The 23,307-nt window shown below is 39.5% G+C and overlaps 1 protein-coding gene across 1 annotated transcript; it reads left to right on the top strand.

Annotated features, from left to right (window-relative positions):
* Positions 1 to 131: 131 nt before the first annotated feature.
* SLC4A1AP (solute carrier family 4 member 1 adaptor protein) lies at positions 132 to 23,119 on the top strand (the record flags this gene model as incomplete). Its single annotated transcript, XM_079721413.1, has 14 exons — positions 132 to 797; positions 1,010 to 1,205; positions 2,676 to 2,798; positions 3,589 to 3,649; positions 3,986 to 4,125; positions 8,847 to 9,007; positions 10,501 to 10,570; positions 10,951 to 11,137; positions 14,502 to 14,613; positions 16,822 to 17,074; positions 18,875 to 18,961; positions 19,639 to 19,706; positions 21,313 to 21,382; positions 22,805 to 23,119. The coding sequence occupies 14 exons, from the start codon at positions 132 to 134 to the stop codon at positions 22,852 to 22,854; spliced, it is 2,244 nt and encodes a 747-aa protein (XP_079577539.1). The 3' UTR covers positions 22,855 to 23,119.
* Between the last annotated feature and the right edge of the window lie 188 nt (positions 23,120 to 23,307).

Raw genomic sequence — 23,307 nt, 5'->3', positions numbered from 1 at the left:
CGTGAAGGAGCAACTCAACCGTCGCTGCCAGAGAAGCCGCTGGGGGCTGGGGAGAGGGAGGCGTGGAGAGGAATGTAGAGACCGAGGGGGTGAGGTTTCCCAGGAACAGATTTCGAGGTTGCACGCGCTTGATGATGGCTGCTAGTCCCTCTCAGTCAGAGCCGCTGGCCTCGCAGGAACTCAATGGCGACTTCAAGAAGCCAGGCCTGCCCTTGCCCCCGGCGGTGCGGGGCAAAGCCCCCGCCACCAATCCTTCAAACCCTGAGGAGGTAAAGAAGGAAAGGCCCACGGCGCTGCCGGACTCCCATTCCGCGGAGCCTGAAGTCCCGCCAGCCCTGCTGGACAGCGGGGAGACTAGGGGTCCAGCGGAGGAGCAGCCACGGCCCCCCACAGCTGCTCCTTCCCCTGGTGGCCCGGCCCGGGCTCCCCCTTACCGAGAGCCTCCGTGGGGCGGCCCCGCCACGGCCCCCTACAGCCTAGAGACACTGAAGGGCGGCACCATCCTTGGCACCCGGAGTTTGAAAGGGATGAGTTGCTGTCTTTTCGGGAGGCTCGCTAGCTGCGACGTGTGCCTGGAGCATCCTTCGGTGTCTCGCTACCACGCTGTGCTGCAGCACAGGGTGTCCGGTCCCGAGGCAGAATGCGACGGCCACGGGCCTGGCTTCTACCTCTTCGATTTGGGAAGCACCCACGGCACTTTTCTTAACAAAACCCGCATCCCGCCCCGCACCTATTGTCGGGTCCACGTCGGGCATGTTCTTCGCTTTGGAGGCAGCACCCGGCTCTTTGTTTTTCAGGTAAGTAGAAAAACCTAGAATTGCAGTCTCTGGAGTGCACCCGGCTGCGTTCCTGAGCTCGTTAAGTTTTCACTAAGGAAGGAGATTGTCTTAGCGATTACAAAAGTGGAGGAATCTGGCCCCTCATCTCCAGACCTCTGTACACATTGCCATATTTCTGAAAGTGACTTTAACAATCAAGTGTAAAAGAATTCTTTTGCTTCATCCATCAGGGACCAGAGGAAGACCGAGAGGCAGAATCTGAGTTGACAGTAACGCAATTGAAGGAATTGCGCAAGCAGCAACAAATGATGTTGGAGAAGAAGATGCTGGGAGAAGACTCAGATGAAGAAGAGGAAACGGATACAGCTGAAAGAAAGAGAAATACTAGTAGTCAAGATGATGAAATGGGCTGCACCTGGGGAATGGGTAAGGAATCAAAATTGCTGCCAGAGGTTAATATTTTAAATTCATTTCTACTAGTACGCTTAAATGTTTTTTGGTGTTTTTTTGTTTGGGGTTTTTTGTTTTTCTTTTTATCATACAGCTTTCATGACTCTTTGAGATAGATAGGACAAATACAGTTTGCACATTAGATTACCCAAACTCAGATTTATTAACTTTTCTGAGGCCAAAAAATTGAATTATGGGCACTATTGATTTCATGTGTTTTACAGTGCACTCCTTTGTTCAAAAGTTCCTCAGTGTATAGTTTATTATTTTTAACAGTTAAAATTTATTTAATTAAGTACTGATTATTGCTAAAGGGGGTGAAACTACATTCAATCAAATAAAACAGAATGTTATTCAGTATAGGAGTTCTTTTGAATTTTTCATACTTTGTGTAAATACCCTGAAATGTGAAAATATCTAATCAGAGGAATAAATTGAATTTTCCATAACACCAGACATTTTAGAGGATGGGTATTCAGGAGCTAGGATTTTGAAAAGCTAGAAGATGGCCATACTATGTTGTTGGGAAGACAGATAAATCTTATGAAATTACTTGTGGTAAGTGCCAAACAAAAGCTAGAAACCATTAGTATGCTAGGGTAAGGGTTCAGAGAAGGGAGCAGTCACTGAGGACCTAGACCTGCACTATCCAATATGGTAGTCATCAGCCATGTTGGGAACTTACAGTGTGGCTAGTCCAAATTGACATGTGCTGTAAATGTAAAATACACACTGGGTTTTAGACTTAGTGTAAAAAAAGAATGTAAAATATTCATAATATTTTTATGTAGATTCCTTGATAATAATTTCACCTGTTTCTCTTTTTTGATGTGGCTACTAGAAAATGTAAATTGCATATATGGCTTTCATTATATTTCTGTTGGGCAGCACTAACAGATCTTTGGGACAGTTTGTAAGTTTATAAACAGAAGGGTTTTGAGCTGGGACTTGGAGGAAAGGAAAAGAAGCCCTTAAGAAGCTGAGCATTGGGGTGGTATTTGGGGCAGGGATTGATGATTGTAATGGAGTACTAAGTAGACCAGTCTGTTGGTGGATATGATAAGTATTGGGAAATTATACTGAAGACAAAGTATTAGACCTGGGTGTGAGAGAGTGAGAATGCTGGGCTGAGGAACTTCATTTTTTTTTTTTTTTTTTTTTTTTTTACATAGAGAATGTGGTAGGTAATTTTGCTTTTAAAATATCAATACATATAGTGATGGAGAACAAAAATAAGGTGCCATGAAAAGTTTTAACTTGTCACACAATTTAGAAAACCTGAAGATGTTCATACTGATGGTCTTGTGGTTGTCCTCCTCCCCCCCACCCCCACCTTTCTTTTCATCACTGATAACTGTATCTTTATTCAGCCTGAAGGGATAATGGGTGTCATTCAGATAGTCTCTTATGTCTGATTGTCTTTTCTTTCTTTCCCATATCCTGTAGGAGAAGATGCTGTAGAGGATGAGGCTGAAGAGAACCCCATTGTCTTAGAGTTTCAGCAGGAAAGAGAGGCCTTTTATATAAAGGATCCAAAAAAGGCTCTCCAAGGTTTTTTTGACCGAGAAGGTATGTAAACAGATTCTGACACTGCCAGTATAATGTATCCACAACAGGGTGGTTTTCCAGATCTTCAGGTACTTAGAAATGCTGTAATTTATCTGCTCTCTTCCTCGTTCAATTCTTGCCCGTGTGGTCAGTTGCTTCACTGTTGTGGCCTCTCCCGTTGCGGAGCACAGGCTCCGGACGCGCAGGCCCAGCGGCCATGGCTCACGGGCCCAGCCGCTCCACGGCATGTGGGATCTTCCCGGACCGGGGCACGAACCCGTGTCCCCTGCATCGGCAGGCGGACTGTCAACCACTGCGCCACCAGGGAAGCCCCAGTAATTCTTAACATGGATTTTCACTTCGTATGATTTAAAGAATGTTTCCACAGAGAATAGTTTCAGTAGAAATGCTTTGAGAGAACATCTATGTGTATGTGTGCACGTGTGTATGAGTGTAAATATATATATGAACTGCTTGCATTCTGCACTTAATATTTATGCTTCTAAAAACTAGGCAACCATGATAAATTAAGTCTACAACTTATAAGTGTGAAAGCTCCTATATAGGGGACAAACCTGTGTATGGAAAGTTGTTTTGATTTGAGTTTGGGCTTTTCTCTGCCTCAAGCTCATTCTAATTTTATTATCAGATAATAATTCCTAGGAATAGGAAGTGAAATGCTTTGAAATTTAGTATTCAATGTGGTATGAGAACTTTATATTCTTACTTAACCTTTGTTGTCTTTTCCCTTTGTATCAACTAGTAACTTTCAGATGCTATTAAAATTGTTTTGTCTTTCTTCCTCCCACAGGAGAAGAATTAGAATATGAGTTTGATGAACAGGGTCATAGCACTTGGCTTTGCAGGGTGAGGTATGTTCTTTTCTCATTCACATCCATTTATGGGAAGTGGTCAATTTCAGGTTTAATTTATGGTTACAGACAACAACCCAAAGGGCAACTTTAATCTTAATTTTAGCCTATTCCTGAATTTGGACCTTGATAGCTTAGTAACACATTGGGGTTAGGGTGGGATGAGTAAAAGGTGGAAGGAAAAGACTTGAAGTCCAACCTTGGCAAGATAGAACAAAATGAACTGAGAGATTAAAAAGCCATCTCAAAAAATATGACTACTATCATAAAATATTAATTTTTTTCATGAGAATTGGAGCTTAGTGCTGTGCTATAATTCCCCCCAAACCAATGCAGATTACCTGTGGATGATTCAACTGGAAAACAGCTAGTGGCTGAGGCTATTCACTCAGGAAAGAAAAAAGAGGCAATGATCCAGTGCTCACTGGAAGCTTGTCGAATCCTTGATACTTTGGGATTGCTGCGTCAGGAGGCAGGTGAGTACGTGAGAACACTTTTCTTTAAAAAAAAAAACCAAAGGAAAGAAGGAAGGGAAATTTAACATAAGGTTACAAAACTTCTTTTTAGGGGGAAAATGTAAATCGTACAGAATTCTATGAAATGAAAAGAAAAAATTCCCTGTCTCCATATCCAAAAGTAACCGTTGTTTATTTGTATTCTCCCAGACATTTTCTATAGATATGTGTTCAGAAGTAGATCCTTTAACAAAAAAAACTACACATACACAAATGCATTTATGTTACTTATAGTATTCTTTTGTGACATTTTAACATAAGAATGTATCATGGACATTACCCATGTCATTGCATTAAATTTACCTTATTTTTAAAAAATCTATTGGGGTATATAATTATTTTTTATTTATTTTAAAATTAATTTTATTGCAAAGTAACTTACATATAATTTAAAACTACCAAAGGCTTATAACTAAATATACCTGTTCTTTGTCCTGCCCCTCCCCAATCTTCATCCCTAGAAGGCTTTTAACTCTTTCAGTTATTTCTTCTGGCCTTTAAAAATACCCATATTTCTAATCCAGTATCTTATAATAACGTGTAATGGAATATAACCTGCAAAAAAACAAAACAAAACAAAAATGGAATCACTGTGCTGTACACCTGAAACTAATGCAGTATTATAAATCAACTATACTTCAATAAAAAAAGAATAAATGTTAAAAAAATTCATATTTCTAAAAAACATGAATATGCTATTATATTTTGATTCATTTAAACATTATCTATTGACTTAAATTAGTATTTGATATTTACATGGTTACGTTTATGCAAATATTAGTCACAACTGAGCAGTTTTTTGTTGTTGTTGTTTTTCTAAAGTTAATAATTGTGTATGTGTTTCATGTGTTTGATTTTTTTGGTACCTCTTACTCATTCATCCCACACCTTTCAGTAGCCTTTCAGTATGTTTTTCCATATGGTCAATCACATTAAGTAATTTATCAGTTCTGACTCTTTTGGAGACATTTCTCCTGAAGAGGACTCTTCTCATTCTTTTAAGGATGACCACTCCCTAGGCCTGCTGCAGAACAGTCATTTGGGACTTCATTTGCTGTCTTCCTTGAGATTTCCTTTCTCATTCTCCAGGGATGGATTTTCTGTTTTGTGATTCTCATATTTCTTGGTTTACTCCCTTGTTTTAGTGGAGCACATCTTTCTGTAGTTTTGGCAGGATAGAAAGCTGGTACAACAATAGGGGGCACAGATATAATCTTCAATGGAGTTCACATCTTCCATTTTTCTTGGTCTACTGTTGATTTGGTAGACATCCTCTAGTGGATTCCTAAGAAAGGATTTATAGCAAGTCAACTTTATTAAACTCTCCACTCTGAAAATATAATTGTTTTAGCTTTACTTTTGGTTAATAGTTTGGCTGGGAATAGAATTCTAAATTGGAAGTAATTTTCCTTCACAACTTTGAGGGCATTGCTCTTACCTGACATCCAGTGTTGCTATCAAAGTCCTAAACTATTCAGATTCCTGATCTCTAGTATGTCATCTTTTTTTCCCCTCTCACTAGAAGTTTGTATGTTTCCCTTTGTTCTCAAGGCTCTGAAACTTAACTATGATGTACCTTTCTGCGGGTATATTTTCATCCATTTCCCTTGGGTACTTGTTGGGTCCATTTGATCTGGAAATCAGTTTAGGAACATTTCTGGAATTGTGCCATTCCATCGTTTCACCCCTCTGTTTTCTCTTTTCTCTGGAATTTTGTTATTTTAGATATTGAACCTCTTAGACCGATCATCTAAGTTTCTTATCTTTTTTTCCCATCTCTTTTCTATTTGTATTTTTTGTTCTTTCTGGGATATTTCTGCAGCTTTATCCTTCTGTCTTCATTTTGCTATCAAGATTTTAATTTCCAAAGCTCATTTTTGTTCTTTGAATATTCATTTTTAAAACAGAATATCCTGTTGTTGTTCATGGATTATTAATGTCTCATCTCTCTGCTAATCTGTTTTCTCCAGGTTGTTTTTTCTTTTTGTTTATTTGGTATCTATCATGCATGGTAGAGGTTTTTCTCAGATGTCATGTATTTCTTGGTTGTAGATACTTATATAGGGACAAAAAATGTGGTTGGCAGCTTGGAATATATAGGTGGGGCTTGTTAAGTTTGAGGAACACTATACAATGATGTGGGTGGGCCTTTTGCTGGGGAACTCTCCTCGTAAGTATCCTTATATTTTCCTTCTTCTGCTGGCAAGATTCCCCAGAGAGTACTCTTCCAGTCTCCTGCATGAAGGGAGGGGACTGGCTGCCAGCATTCCTAGCGCTGCATAGTGGAGATGGCTGAGCGTGTTCTCAGCATTCAGCTGTTTTCAGGAGAGTACTGTGTTTTGAATGTAGTACCCATGCCCTCAATTGTACTAGTCAACCCATAGTTCAAAGACTTTCTGTCTTAAACTCTGTGTTTTTCCTGGGGGTGGGAAGGAGGTGAGTAGCCAGGGAGAAGGATCTGTTTCTCAATCAGCTTTTACTCAGTCCTCTATATTTTAGCACTACTATCCAGCCCCAGTTCCAGATCCTTTTGAAGATTCTGTAGTATAATCAGTTTGGTTCTCAGCTTTCCCCATTGTTGGTTTAGGATCCATTTTTTATTTTTTATTTCTGCTAAGTTAGTTTCCACTTATCTGTCTGCTTTTTTTTTTTTTTTTTTTTTTTTTTTTTTTTTTTTTTTTTTTTGCGGTACGCGGGCCTCTCACTGTTGTGGCCTCTCCCGTTGCGGAGCACAGGCTCCGGACGCGCAGGCTCAGCGGCCATGGCTCACGGGCCCAGCCGCTCCGCGGCATATGGGATCCTCCCAGACCGGGGCACGAACCCGTATCCCCTGCATCAGCAGGCGGACTCCCAACCACTGCGCCACCAGGGAGGCCCTGTCTGCTTTTTAATTTACAAAAATTTGGTGTTGCTGTCCCCACTACTATTCTCCCTGTCTTTGTAGATTAGTGTCTTTAAAAAAAGATCTCTTTGCTGCAGTTTTAGTGGGGTATGGGGAGAGAACAAAATTAGATACGTGTGTTCAGTGTACCATCTTAACCTGGAAATTATCAGGTTTATATTAATAAGGACTGTTTTGGTTGCAAATAACAGAAACCTAATTCAAACTAGCTTAGGGGGAAAGGTTATTGGCTGCAGAAGCTGGGAAGAGTACCTCACAGGACTGAAGGAAGAACTGCATGAACCAGGACGTCAAGTTCTGGAAGCAGAACTTAGTGCTACAAAACCAGAACTCAGTATCACCAGGACACATACAACTTATATATGTGTATCTGTGAGTGAGTCTGTCTCATGAATGCATGGTTTTATTTTGCAGACAGATTCTTACCCCACGCGGAAAAGAGGGATGCTTACAGCCCTGGATTTATATCTTCTCTCTTTATTAACCTCATTGGAAAGAGAGCCTCTTTTTCCCTGTATCTAAGTGTAACTATGAGGGAAAGATTCTTATTGATCTGGCTTTGGTCACATGACTACCCCTAATCCAGATGGAATGGGGGAGGAATTTTCTAGAGGAAAGGGGGTACTTTTACCAGAACAAGGGGAGTAAGATGACATAGGGTAGACAAAAAAGTAATAGCTACCATAGTCCCCTGTTGATGGGCTTTCTAGATTTTCATGGTTACAATGTTTCATTGATATGTATAGGATAAATTTCTTTAAGTAGAATTGCTGGATTAATTGCGTCTTTAATGTTGACAGCTGTTGTAAGATTGATCATCAGAAAGATGGTGTACATTCCAGCCAACTGTTTGAGAGTCCATTTCCCCATATCCTTACCAAATTAGGCATTATTAATCTTTTTATGTTTTTTCTAGTCTAATAGGTAAGAAGTGGTATCTCATTATTTTATTTTGTGTTCTTTAATTATTAAAAAAAAGTTTAACATCTTTTCAAATGTTTGTTGGGCGTTTGTATTTCATTTTTTGTGAATTGTTTTTATTATTTTTAAAATTTTCTTTTGGATTATTGGCCCTTTCCTCATTTATCTTTTTCCTTTTTTGCTAATTGATTTTTGAGAGCTTTTGCTCATTAAATAAATTAGCCCTTTGTTTTAACTTTTTTTTTATTGTGGTAAAATATACATAACATAACATTTACCATTCTAAGCATTAAAAAAAAATTTTTTTTTAATTTATTTTTTGGCCACACCACGCGGCGTGTAGGGTCTAAGTTCCCTAACCAGGGAGCGAACCCATGCCCCCTGCAGTGGAAGCATGGAATCTTAACCACTGGACCACCAGGGAAGTTCCTAAGCATTTTTAAGTATATAGTTCAGTGGCATTAAATATGTTCATGTTGTGCAACCATCACTACTTTCCATCTCAGAACTTTTTCGTCATCCCATTCTGAAGTCTTGTACCCATTAAACAGTAACTTCCTATTCTTCCTCCCCCCAGCCCCTGGTAACCAGTGTTCTACTTTCTGTCTCTCTGAATTTGACTATTTTAGGTACCTCATGTAAGTGGAATCATGCAATATGTGTCCTTTTGTGTCTGGCTCATTTCACTTGTAATAATGTCTTCAGGGTTTAGCCCTTTGTTTTTATATGTAGTTCGGCAGCTTGTTGAATCCTCTCTTTTAATAACTGATGGCGATATTTTAAGCTGCTTGTCTACTTGCCTTCTTTCTTTTTCTTTTTTTTAACCTGATTCATTATCATTTATTTTATCTACCTCTAGTATCTCGGAAAAGGAAAGCCAAGAACTGGGAAGATGAAGACTTTTATGATAGTGATGATGACACGTTTCTTGATCGGACTGGCCTGGTTGAAAAGAAGCGTCTGAACCGAATGAAGAAGGCTGGGAAGATTGATGAGAAGCCAGAGACCTTTGAATCATTGGCAAGTTTTATTTATAGAAATAGCTGTGGTAGTTTAATTTTTTAAATAAAATAATGTATTATTTAAATTTTTTTATAATTATAATTTTTAAAGCAGTAGCATTGAAATCTAGTACTGAAGTATAATTTTTGTGATCTGTAAATTTGATGGTAACAAACAACTAGTCTTATCCAAGCTGGAAAAAAGTTTGGCTTGTTGCTAGAGACTATATCTATCTCTAGGTGGGTAGTGATCCATTAACAAGCATTCTTTGGATATGATCTTACCCCCCAAAAAAGAAAGGAAAAAGTTCCAAGTTGGGACATTCTGAGGTGAAATTGACTCTAGGCTTTTGGCAGCCAAGAATCGTGAAAGAAATTTTGAAGAGTGTAGTTTGGTAATACAGGCACACCTCAGAGATACTGCAGGTTCAATTCCAGACCACTGCAATAAAATGAAAATTGTAATAAAGTGAGTCACACGAACTTTTTGGTTTCCCAGTGCATATAAAAGGTATGCTATAGTCTATTAAGTGTGCAATAGCACTATCTCTAAAAAGACAATGTATATTTTAAATATACTTTGTTGCTAAAAAATGTTAACCATCATTCTGTCAATGCAGGGTTGTCACAAATCTCCAATTTGTAAAAATGCAATATCTGCGAGGTGCAAGTAAAGTAAAGCTCCATAAAATGAGCTATGCCTGTAGTTTTTTTTTTTTTTTTTTTTTGTGGTACGCGGGCCTCTCACCGTTGTGGCCTCTCCCGTTGTGGAGCACAGGCTCCGGACGCGCGGGCCCAGCCGCTCCACGGCACATGGGATCTTCCCGGACCAGGGCACGAACCCGTGTCCCCTGCATAGGCAGGCGGACTCTCAACCACTGCGCCACCAGGGAAGCCCTGCCTGTAGTTTTAAACAGTGTATCTGTCATGAAATTATCATAAGATGACCTGTATTTTCACTATATTAAGTAGTATTCAGAGCTTAAAACATTATCTAACATCTATTGTTTTGATTCATCAATGAAAACAAATGCCTAGAGTTCTTTCTTTTTTTAAAATATTTATTTATTTATTTTTTGGCTGCGTTGGGTCTTAGTTGTGGCATGTGGGCTCTCTAGTTGTGGCTTGCGGGCTCAGTTGCCCCGAGGCATGTGGGATCTTAGTTACCCTACCAGGGGTCGAACTGGCGTCCCCTGCATTGCAAGATCGATTCTTAACCATTGGACCACCAGGAAAGTCCCTTGAGTTCTTTCTTTTGAGTAAAATAAGGTCTGTGTTCTGTACATTCCTTCTGTTTAATTCTTGATTCTTTAATTCAGATATTTATTCAATTAGATTTAAATAAACAAATGAAAAATGTTAACTCCATGAGGAGCAGATTTAAATGGACTTCTGAATTAATCCCCTTAAAACTTGTCACAATAATTAAAATAAGAGGAGGAAGAAAAGGAAAGCTACCACATTTTGAAAGAAGAAAAACATTTGCTAACCCTGTTAATTTGGGTGTTACAGGTTGCAAAGTTAAATGATGCTGAAAAGGAACTCTCTGAAATTTCTGAGAGACTGAAAGCCTCCGGCACAGGTAAGGTAATGACTCATTAAACAAATATTTATTGAGCACCTACTGTGTGTAGTGCACTTTGCTAGGTACTAAGGCTACATTGATTAGTAAGATTTACAGGATATGGAGCCTTTCTAAGGAGCAGCATAGCATTTTAGAACTAGAAAGAACATTATAAATTATTTGGTTCAACCTCTTTATTTAATAGATGAGGGGAATGAAGCCCATTGAGGCAAAGTGACTTTCTAAGATCTCCCAGGTATAACCAGTTTCCTTATTCCTAATATCAGTAATGTCCTCTGTCCAGCTTTAAGTTAGTGACTTTTCTATGGAAACTTGGGCTGAATTATAAAATATTTGGTGCCGTCTTTCTAAACATGTATTATCCCTTTCTTGGACAGCTCTATCAGAGTCACCATCTCAGGACTCTTTAGATGCATTCATGTCAGAAATGAAATCAGGGAATGCATTAGATGGTGTGTCCCGGAAGAAACTTCACCTGAGAACTTTTGAACTGAGAAAAGAACAGCAGAGACTTAAAGGGTTGATAAAAATTGTAAAGCCAGCAGAGATTCCAGAACTAAAAAAGTAAGTCTTAGTTATACTTGGAATTTTAAATAAGCATGTTCACAAAGATAACATTTTGAATTATATCTTTATTTTTTTAGGTAATCACTATGGACTAGAAATAGAAATAGACTATAAGGAACTCTTTAAAGCACAGAAGGCAGTGGTTTCATGGGGTAACTAAAAACCCAGTTTATTTGTGAAATTTAGAGCACTACAGGATTTTTAAGGAAAACTGTATTGATTCCTGTTTCATTGGAGGGCTCTAAATTTTTACTTAATACTTTTAGTGCAGAGTAAACTTCTTTAAAGAGCAACATGCTCAAAAGGTTAATTTCCCTAATATATAAAGACCTATTCACCAGAGACAAATGGGCAAAGGATGTCAACTGAAAGGCCACTGAAAACAAAATACAAATAACTCGTAACTATATAAACTCAACCTCACTCATAATAAGAGAAATACAAATAGTACAGTGTAATACCGTTTTTATCTATGATTTTAAAACCACAGATGAAAAGATATGAGTACAGATAGTCATTTTAATGCCTATATCTGTCATTCTTAAGAACCAGTTGATAACTCTTCACTATATTTAAATACTTTTTTAAAGTGGAATCTCTTCCTTAAAAGGGGGAAAAAGCATAATCCCCTGAAGTTGATCTTATTGTTAACTTTGATTTTGGGGAAATTATTGGAAGAGGTTAACCCAAATCCATTTGCAGACATCCAGAAGATTTTTGAGTAATTTGTAAACAAGATTTTAAGAATAATTTTTCCCAGATGTGGCTAGTGTTTATGAGTGAGTGAGTGTGTGTGCGTGTGTGTGTGTGTGTGTGTGTGTGTGAGTGAGTGTGTGAGTGAATGTGTGAGTGAGTGAGAGAGAGAGAGAGAGAGAGAGGTCCAGTCTTTCAACTTGACAATATTTTAAAATTGTCTTCTATGTGGTGTCAACAAATTTTGAAAATGTTGAGTAGGTGGTTGTAGAAGTAAGCAATCCTCAATAAACACAATCCAGATGGGCATCTCAAAAAATGGTACTACCTAGGTACATTCACTCACTTATGAAGGTAGTTAAATATAGAAGGTATCTTGTTTTCTTTAGGTCCGTGCTGTTTAGGACAGCACCTGAGAGTCACATGTGACATTAAAATTAAACAAAATTAAAAGTTCAGTTCTCCAGTCACGTTAGCCACATTTCAAGTGCTCAATAGCCACATGTGGCTAGTGGCTACTGTATTGGACAGTGCAGACAGAGAACATTTCCATCATTCCAGAAAGTTCTGCTGGACAGTGCTGCTTTAGGTTGTCAGTAAGCGTCTATTCAGCCCCTCACCCCTGTGTACAAAACCTGTAACTTGATGCTGGGGGCATTGCATACATGAGTATCTATCAATTGAGAGGCACCTCTGTTTACAAAAATGTAATGGCCAGCCGTTTCTGGAGCTCTTGATCATCTGCACAGAAGATGTATCCTCAAATTACTAGCAGGTTTGTTCAAAGATTTATATGTAGTTTGGATATTTAATACAGTGATGCATAGATCAGTCTACAGAAGTCTATTTGCCGCAAATGATGTTTGAGTTACCTTACTGACAGTGAGGAGGGAGATTAGCACTAGAGTTACACTTCCTGGGTTTCACTCTCAGCTCTGTCAATTAGTCTTTGGGAATTTTAAGGCAAGTTATGTAACTTCTTTGATCTTCACTTTCCTCATCTGTAAATTAGAATAATGATGTTGCAAAGATCAACTGAATAGCGCTTAATAAAGTGCTGGCATATGTATTATCATTGTCGTAATTTTTACTATCATTGATATACTTGGCAACAATTTGTGACATCGTTTTTGTGGAGAAAAGGTAAAAACTCAGGAGCCATAGCCCAGGTTAGACAAATTAACAGTGAATTTTAATTCCAACTCTGTAATCCTTTAATTTGCTAAGTCAGCCCTGAGAGGTGTTCTGAGCTAGAAGACATACATCAGCTTCCTCCAGAGCCTCCCCTCCTGCTGTCTGTGTGTCTGCCTTGTTCCTCCTCCCTTTCTTACTTTGGATACTGGCCTTCAGATGCTGTGTATCTTCTCCCTCCTCTTCTCACTTGAGGGTTGAACTTCTAAACTTCCTACCTAAGTCCACCCCTGCTCCACCCACAAGCAACTCTTGATTGTGATCCCATCTTCTACTGTTTCTTCTCCTTTGGGAGTCTTTGCATGTCCTCCAGGCCAGCCAAGCTATTTAATGGAGCTGAAAAATATCTGTGTTGCTCTTGCCTTTGCCTTTCCATGCTTCCTGACGCTTGTGGGGAAGGGATGTGAGGGATGTTTGACAGAGCGTCTTTAAGGCCAGGCAGGCAGGATTTCCTCTGATGGCCTCAGCAAGGCAGTGGGTCTGTCTCTGGTACAGAAGGGGGGTGAGGCTAGGCTCAAGAGCACCACCGAGGGGGTAAGACTTAGGTAAAAGAAGGCAGGAGTGGAAATGGAGCTTTAGGGTTGATCAGCATAGTCAGTTTCTTGTATGGGCCCCTGTGAGCCAGGAGGGCCAGTGCTGTCCTTATATTCCAGAAGGCAGGATTGTCCTGTAGTCAATGTGAAGAAAGCATAGGGCTTTCTCCCCTCTTTCTCCTCATGCTATCTTGTCATTGTCACCTCTGACTACTCTCTGAGTGTCTTGTCAACTCAACTGCCATCCTTTCTGTTTTGCTTTTGCTTTGTTCTTTTTCCCCCTGCTCTTTTCTAATTTCTACAGTCTCTTCTCTTTGCTCTTCCTCAGCTTTACCGTCATGTGCTTAGCTTTTATAACTATATTCAGCCACTGAGAAGATTGACAAGCTCGCCAGTTGTGGGGTCTCTCATTAAGTCTTTGTTGTTACTCACTACACAGGATATCCTGCCTCCCGCACCCTTTACACATACGTTTTGTTTTTTTTTAACTTCTGTGCTCAGAGCTGTTGTGTGTGGTTATGATAAATGTGGCCTCCAGGTAAGTAAGTAAAGCACTGAGTCCTCTTCAGAGGTTGATGGCAAATAGGGCTTTACATCACGGATCCATCTCCTGCCATTTAGTGGGGATGGGGCATGCCTGTGTATTCTCCTTTGCCAGTGACCTGTGTACTATAGGCATCATTTTATGAATGTGAAGTCATGTAGCATGTTGTAAATTGCTAGACTAAGGTAGTATCCTTATCTTGCCCTTAATACCTCTGTGTCAGTGACAATCAGCAGTGTTGTCCATTCAAACTTTGCTGGCCTGAATACCTCTTTCTTATTCGTGTATGCATAAATGTTCACTTTGTGGAAAGTTTTGTGGTACCAAAAGTTTGTTTACCATGGTATTTTTAGATAAAACCTTGGCCTCACTGGAATAGATAATTATTCTTTCTTCCTAGAACTGAAAGTCAGGCTACAGATGGAGAAAACAAAGCTAAAAAGCTTACACTGCCTCTCTTTGGTGCCATGAAAGGAGGAAGCAAGTTCAAATTAAAAACTGGAACAATAGGGGTAAGTTGTGGGTCAAGGTGTTAAACTTTTAGCTCTTGAGTTATCCTGAGCTAATTTATATCTTTTCTTTTCAAAACTCAGATGACTCATCCCACAGTCATGTAAAAAGGGGCTGTGGGCTTGGTATGATCACATCTTTCCCAGGACATGGTTCTTGGATTTTTCTCTTCAGCCTAGGCTTATCAAGAATTGATGAATCGATTCATGTGAATCAATTTGCATGTAACCGATTTGTGAATTAGAATACCAGTTTATTAATTTGTGATCAATGTTGCGTTTAAGAAAGGGTCTCCTGTGGTTTCTGGGTTTGTTGGGGTTTTTTTGCTTTTTTCCTGGTGGTTAGATGTTGTAATATTCAGAGTCAGCTAACACTTGGTAGTAACATAATCTCTACACCTGGTTCTGCCATATGGTTTTTCTTACTTTGTTTAATCCTTCCAACACCTTATGATGTGTGGGAATTATTACCGCCCACAGTTGAGGAGCAGGGTCAGAGAGGTTAAATTCAAGATCACACCATCATTAAGTAACTAGATGCAATCAAATCCAGGTCTTATATCTCTTGAGTTGTGATCTTTCTACTATCCTCTAATACTTCACTGATACATGTTTTTGCTCTTTGTACATCCTTATTTATAGATTCAGTTTTTAAAAGGTTTTCATCACCCCAAAGAGCATAACCTTATGTATTAATGTGCTAGGGCTGCCATAATACCACACACTAGGTGGCTTAAACAAAAGAAATCTATTCTCTCACAGTTCCGGAGGCTAGGAGTCCATGATCAACATGCCAGCAGGGTTAGTTTCCTCTGAGGGCTATTTCCTTGGCTTGCAGATGGCTGCCCTCTTGTTGCCTTGATGACCTCTTAACATGGTCATCCCTCTGTGCACTTGCAACTCTGGCGGCTTTCCTTCTTCTTATAAGGACACCAGTCATATTGGATTAGGGCCCCACCCTAACAGCCTTATTTTAACTTAACTCTTTAAAGACCTTATCTCCAAATAAGTAACATTCTGAGGTACTGGCGGTTAGGACTTCAACATGAATTTTGGGGGGACACAGTTCAGTCCATAACACCTTGTATTAGGGTAAACTGTCCTCTGTTGGCAGAGGTCTGAAGTCCCAACCATGTGTCCTGAGTGAGTACCATGTGGTTTACCTGTGATGGAGGCTTTTCTGTGAGGTGGGGAGAGGGTATTTTAGTTAGTAGAAAAACTCTTTACTAAAAAGCTGTCCTTAGGATTACTGAGCTAAATCCTATATTTAAAAAATGATACACGTAACATATACTTTGGTACCTTCTTCCTATTCTTTAAGCTGTGATCAACTTTTTCTAATAATTACTTTTTTTTTTTTAAGATGTTGGGGGTAGGAGTTTATTAATTAATTTATTTATTTTTGCTGTATTGGGTCTTCATTTCTGTGCGAGGGCTTTCTCTAGTTGTGGCAAGCGGGGGCCACTCTTCATCGCGGTGCGCGGACCTCTCACTGTTGCGGCCTCTCTTGTTGCAGAGCACAGGCTCCAGACGCGCAGGCTCAGTAGTTGTGGCTCACGGGCCTAGTTGCTCCACGGCATGTGGGATCCTCCCAGACCAGGGCTCGAACCCGTGTCCCCTGCATTAGCAGGCAGATTTTCAACCACTGCGCCACCAGGGAAGCCCTCTAATAATTAATTTTATTGAAAGGTCTTGATTAGAATATTTGACCTTATTCAAGAAATTTCTTTTTCTTCAGGATCTGTTTTACTGATTTACATATCTTGTTTCCTTGAAATTGTGTTAAATCTAAAATGAAAAAGCTGCACAAATGATTTATTTTTTAGAAATGTGTGTCTGATTTCCTCCCTAGGAGATTTTGTAATGAATTAAAATTTGTAATGAATTTAACATCATGAGGGGTTAACAGGACAGAATTCCTACAGCTGGTACTCAGTAAATCGTACCTGGAATAAATGTTTTTGTTCCCTACAAGATGTTTCAAGTGTTTCATACTTCATGTTCTTTTGACCCTAGAAATTAGCAAACATACTTGTTAAGGATTCATAGATGGATAATATTTCACGTGAAAGTCCTCCTCCCAACAAACTTCGGCAGGGTTGATCCGCCTAGAGAAGTTAGGCATTCTGCTCATTTAGCTTAACCCCCTTGAAAAGATGTGTCTCTGTCATATTGTAGAACTGCTTGTTCATGGGTTTTTTTCCCTCATAGAAGTTACCCCCCAAGCGTCCAGAACTCCCTCCAACTCTAATGAGAATGAAGGATGAGCCTGAAGTAGAAGAGGAGGAGGAGGAGGAGGAGGAGGAGGAGGAAGAGCAAGAGGAGAAAGAAAAGGAGGAGCATGAAAAGAAGAAAATGGAGGCGGGGAGCGGTAGGCTACAGCGGGAGAGAGAGCCAGAAGGAGCAGTGCAGGGAACAGGTCCTCCCACAGATTTCACATGTTCTAAAGGAACAAAAAGTCATGGTAATGTCTTCTTTCTCCTTCCTGTGCTATTCAGTGGGCATATGCATTCGTCATGGATAGGTTTGAAAAAGCAAAGCCAGTTTCTTGCCTGGGCATTTTGGCTTTGTGACACTTTGTGATGTGTGATACAGCTGACTCTGTGGAACCATACTTTCCTGGTCTTTCTTTGATTGCCAGTCATTATTTATCCTCATTGTAAAATAAGGGCAAGTATTTCCAGTGTATTCCAGAATTATGGAAAGTCGAAAGCTGTGGAATCTGAAACCACAGGAGCTGTGGAACAGTCCTGAGCTGCTGCCACTCTGTGGTTGGAGGGCAGTGGAACAGGGCGGAGGATGGGGCCTGATTAGGTGGTCTCGGGGTAAGCCTCCCCTTATTCATTTTTCCCCCATCCCCGAAACAGAGGCTAAACATAATTGTACCCACTGGATGTACTTCTCAGGAAGCATCATGCCTTATTCATCCTTTTGCCCATGGTACCTAGCAGAGAACCTGACATGTCGTATTCACCCACCTCAACAAAGGGCTGATGAAAAATATAAAAGAGGGAATTGATTAGTTTTTAAATATGTTTTCTTCTGATTATAAAAGGCATATATGTTCATTTTGGAAACTTTGGATCATACATAAAAGTCCAAAGAAGAAAAGGGGAATCTCCCACGCCCAGAGATTATTATTTATCTTTTTAGTATCCTCTTAACCCTTGTCAGCTGCAGGGGTTATTTTCCTGCAGGTTGGCCAAACTGCTTAGCAAGATTAAGGCTGCACAGAAAATAGGGAGCATGAGGAAAAGCAAAAAACACTGGCATTAAACATGTGTGGGAATGTGTGCATATGGACTTCTAAAACAAACCAGGCAAGTCCATGTAAAAACACCAGGCCTGGTATGTAGACCTTCTCCTGAGTCACCTTCAGCTGTTTTAGACACAGAAAAGTTATTGTTTTCTCATCTGTGAGAAGTAAATCTTTTGTTTTTGCATTTTCCTTTGTTATTGACACAATGCTTGGCCTTTCAAAAAAGGTAGTACACATCCTTTTTGCAGAGTCTAATCTTTGATCCACCCATTGTAAGGGTGTTACATAAACAGGTCAGTGGGGAGGCAAGCAGTAAGTACTGTATTGTTTTGTTTGAGGGACCGAAGTAAATATGTGTGTCTAAAAATAGCAGATTTAAAAATCTGGTTTATAAGATACATTAATTAGTAAATCTGCAGCTGATTAGGGATTACTCCAGGCATTCATTTATTTATTAATTTATTTATTTATAAAATAACATTGGGATTGTATTGTACATGCTATTTTATAACCTATTTTTTTCTATGTCTTAAAATAGTCTTTTGAAATGTGGTTTTAATAAGGGGCAAAGTGGTCCATCACATGAATGTGCCATAATTTACTTAACTCCACATTATTATACATGTAAGTTATTTGTTAATTTTTGCTATTATAAACATACTTGTATATAATAAATCTTGGTGCTCATCTCTGATTATTTTCTTCGAATATGTTCCTTGAAGTAGAATTTCTAGGCCGAGGAATATGTACATTTTTAAGGGTTTGGTAAGTATTGCTAAAAAGTTTTACCTCAGAGTTGGCCAGTTTTTGAAGTGGAAAATTGGTGGTTCTCTGTTAGACCTCTGGAGACACATTTATTGAAAACCTAATTAAGGTTAGTTGAAGCTAATGATAGTAAAACTGGATGATTATGTAGGTACTTAGCTTTTCTTGCTTTTGATTTGTTTTCTTGGTTCCCCACCACGAATTAAGTAATACGATATGCTTTGGTTCTGCATTTTATAGAAAACATGTCTCAACTCGGCCAAGTGGAACACAATAAAGGTTATCAAGAGATTAGTGAGACAGCTGCATTGTGTGAGGAACCCTCAGGCAAGTAGCACAGCGACTCCACTGCTGCTCCACACACAGGCAGCCAACTGGTGTCAGAGAGGAGGGGGTGGCAGCTGACCCGAGGGGCGCAGACACTGGGTAGATGCTGCTGCCAGGGCTATGGACAGAGTTGGAATACATGAGAGGTTCATGTTTGGTGCCATCCTGTTGGCCTTTCTTTTCCTCCTCTGTCTCCTGGGTTCCCCCCGCACCGACCCCCAAAGCACCTAATGCCTTCATGTTTCCCTCTGGCCATGCAAAACTCTCTACAATTTTACATCTCCCAGAGTTGAATATATGCCTATCATGGGGGTGATTCCAACATTATTAAAATAAATTGGTTGAAAGCTTGGGCTATTAAAAGGACTGTTTTTTTTCCAGTTTTCTACTGCTTTTAACTGTAATGATTAAATTGTAAAATAGTAAAGTCAGCCCCATTTTCCTTTACCTTTTCGAAAGGTGTGATTAAATTTAAGCTTAGGATTTGAAAACTAAGGTTGTTAACGAAGGGACAGTTCTCTCTCTCTAGTCTTTACAGTAGTAGGAGGAATTTTTAAGAATTAGATTGTGATGTTTTCTTCAATAATTATAATGCTCTTTAGGGAGGAATTTTTCTTTTCCATTTTATTTTTCTGAAATAGCTATTGCCTCTTTTTTTTTTCTTTTTCATAAATTAGCATCAAAGAATGAATATGAGAAAAGCAGAGATGAATTGAAGAAAAAGAAAGCTCCTGGTCTAGACAAAGTAAGTGCTTTAGTCATAATCTTCATTTCTCTGGAAGTAAAAATGACCCCCTTTGCCATGGGCCATGTCCAGAAGAGTGAATCCAGGGATTATCTTAGCAGGATTCCCAGCTGCCTTCTACCCGCTCTTCTAGAAATCTGGGCTCTTTTATTTTTGAATTTTTATTTTTTGGATTCTCTATTCTTGTCTCTACTCTGTTCTTTATAATTGCTCACATACCTCTTTTATTAATTTGTGAATCTTTCCATATCCTAATATGCACAAAGACATTTGAATAATATATTATTTTCCTCCTTTTATTACACAAAAGGTAGAATGTAATATACTGCATGCTACACTGATTTTTTTTTTTTTTTTTTTTTTTTAAACCTGTGGTGGAAATCATTGTATATCAGTGCACTGGGAGCTTCCCACTGTGTGGGTGTGCTCTATCGATGGACACTTGGGTTCTTTCTAGTCTTTTACTGTAACAGTGCTATAATGAATAACCTTATGTGTATATAATTTGTATGGATACTGTAAGTTCCCAGAAATGGAATTGGTGTCGGGAGGTCCCTAAGACCACCCTTAGGCTAGGTAATTCACAAGCAGCCTCACAGGACTCAGCATGTGGTGGAACTTACAGTTGTGATTTATTACATCACAAGAATGGTAAGCAAAACCAGCAAAGGGAAAAGGAACATGGAGTGAAGTCCGGGGAACCAGGTACAAGTTTCCAAGGGTCCTTTTCCAGTGAAGTCACATAGGATGTGCTTAATTCCCCTCACAAAGAGTGACAACTTGTGAAACCAGGAAAGCTCATTAGAGACTTAGTACCCAGGATTTATATTGGGTACTGATCACATAGGTATCCCCTGCCTGGCATCTACCCCAATTCCATTGTCCTAGAAGGAAAGCAGGTGTTCAGCATAAACCACGTTGTTTTTACGAACAGTTTTGGCCCAGTGGGCCACTCTTTGTCAGTTAGGGTAGTGGGAACCCTCTTGAAATCCAAGTTCCCAGATGGCCACCAACAAGCCTTTCAAACAGGCCTTTCTTTTTTTTTTTTTTTTTTTTTTTTGTGGTACGCGGGTCTCTCACTGCTGTGGCCTCTCCCACTGTGGAGCACAGGCTCCGGACACACAGGCTCAGCGGCCATGGTTCACGGGCCCAGCCGCTCCGCGGCATGTGGGATCCTCCCGGACCAGGGCACGAACCCGAGTCCCCTGCATCGGCAGGCGGACTCTCAACCACTGCGCCACCAGGGAAGCCCTCAAACAGGCCTTTCAAAGGATAGCAGTCAGGCTTGCTTTGTTAACTTTTCTGCACCTGAATCAAAAGGCAAATGTCAAATTTTCCTCTGTGGAGGTTATATCATTTAGAGTCACACCTGTCTTGACTGCCTCTTAGAAAAAACATCACTCTCACTGGCTGCAAATCAGCTTGTTGAGGCTTTGGGGAAAAAAATCAAGATTCAGAGAGAGAATGCTCCCCCATTTTTGGTTACTTATGTCAAGATCATTAGTGGAAGCTGTTCTCTCTTAATTTTTGTTTGCTCACGGGGATAGGGACAATAATTCTTAGAGTTAAAATTCTTTTGAATAAAATAACCTATCTGTTTTTGCAGCTTCCACTGACACTTTCCTCCAACTATCCAGAAGATGATCCAGATTACTGTGTGTGGGTCCCACCTGAAGGTAGATGGTTTTTATTTTTCTTTTCCTCTAATATTTATTTATTTAGGTTTCTGAATAGGTAATATATATTTAAGGTTCAGTATAAGAACATTACAAGAGTATGTAGTGGAAAAGTCTCCCTTCTGGGTAGATTAAAGGATCTAAAAGACATATCAACCAAATATAATTTGTGTATTCTGTTTGGATCTTTATTCAAACAAACACTTATTAAAAAAAGTTATAAGCCAGTCAGATAATTTTGAACACTAGCTAGATATGTGATGATACTAGGAAATTATTGTTCATTTTTTTAAAGTGTGAGTGATATTGAGTTATGTTTTTTAGAAAAAGTCCTTGTCTTCCAGGAATATGTACAGAAGTGTTCACAGATGGAATGATACCTGGGATTTCCCTTAAAAGAGTCCAGTGGTGGAGGATGAGGGAAGATAGAGGAGGGGCAAGAGATAAAGCAGGATTTGCCACATGTCGATCATGGTTAACACTGGGTGCTGGGTACACGGAGGTTCATTATATTTTTCTCTTTACTTTTGCATGTATTTTAAATTTTCTCTAAAGTGGGAAAAAAAAATCTTCTAGCTGTGCTTTAGCTACTCAGTTTTTTCCTAAAGACAACCAAATATCAGTTTCTTATGACTTCTTATATATATAATGTAAAATACCTACGTAAGCAATAAAATACATAATATTTCATCACTTTTTTTACACAAATGGAAGCATATTCTATACCTTACTGTTTTGCACTTAATAATATATGGACATCCTTCCATAGCTACTTATAGATTTCTTTCTTTTTTTTTTTTTGTAATGGTAGCATAGTTGCGGTACGCGGGCCTCTCACTGTTGTGGCCTCTCCCGTTGCGGAGCACAGGCTCCGGACGCGCAGGCTCAGTGGCCATGGCTCACGGGCCCAGCCACTCCGCGGCATGTGGGCTCTTCCCTGACTGGGGCACGAACCCGTGTCCCCTGCATTGGCAGGCGGACTCTCAACCACTGTGCCACCAGGGAAGCCTGCATAGTTCTTTTTTATAGTATGGATATACCTTTATTTATTTAACCAGTTTCCTCAATGAATATTTGCTGTGTTTCCAGTCTTTTGCCATTACAAACAAGTCTGCAATAAGTAACCTCTAATATGTGTAATTTTGCAAGTGTAAAGGTGTACTTGTAGGAAAAAATTCTTAAACATCAACATGTTGGATCAGAGGCTACGAACATTTTTAAGAGACCTGAAATTGCATTCTATAGGGATTATACTAGTTTATGTTCCTACTACACCCTTAAGGCAATATATGAGTTGCTTGTTTTCCCATATGCTTATCACAGGTTGCTTTTTCTATGGATTGGGTTTCTAATATACTAATAATTAATAGAAATTCAGGCACTAAAATGCTTGCTTTTTGTCTGCTTTTTACTCTGATCTAGGCCAAAGTGGAGATGGCAGGACCCATCTTAATGATAAGTATGGCTATTGATTGCTTCCGAATCCTAAAGGAAGACCTTGTGGACCATGTGACATGGGACATTTAGGATAATATATCAAGTTGAATGTCCAGAGAAGGAGTTCAGATGATCATTTGTAAAATCTGGTGACTGGCCTTTTCTTCTGTGCTCTTGGCTTCCTAAATTTATCTACCCATCTGATTCTCTTGAATTTGGTATTTATGTTTAAAAGTGTTTGTGTATGTATGTAAAAAGGAACCGTATATTTTGAGAATTAGTAAAGTGAGAGACATGACTCTGTTAAATAAGAAGGTGAAGATGTCTCATGTTTATTTAAGGCTACAGTGTCTGTCTGAAGCTTTAGGGACTATGCTTTTACTGAGCAATAGGGTGCTTCTGGCAGTTAGGCTTTAGGATTCACTGGTAATTGCCTCCTCAAATAAGTGTTGAAATATGAGGTCATGCCAGGGTGTAACCCTGAGTGT

Source organism: Hyperoodon ampullatus, assembly GCF_949752795.1.
Source record: "Hyperoodon ampullatus genome assembly, chromosome: 15".
Classification (NCBI taxonomy): domain Eukaryota; kingdom Metazoa; phylum Chordata; class Mammalia; order Artiodactyla; family Ziphiidae; genus Hyperoodon; species Hyperoodon ampullatus.
Note: the sequence above shows the minus strand (reverse complement) of the source record. Positions and strands in the feature narration are given on the sequence as shown.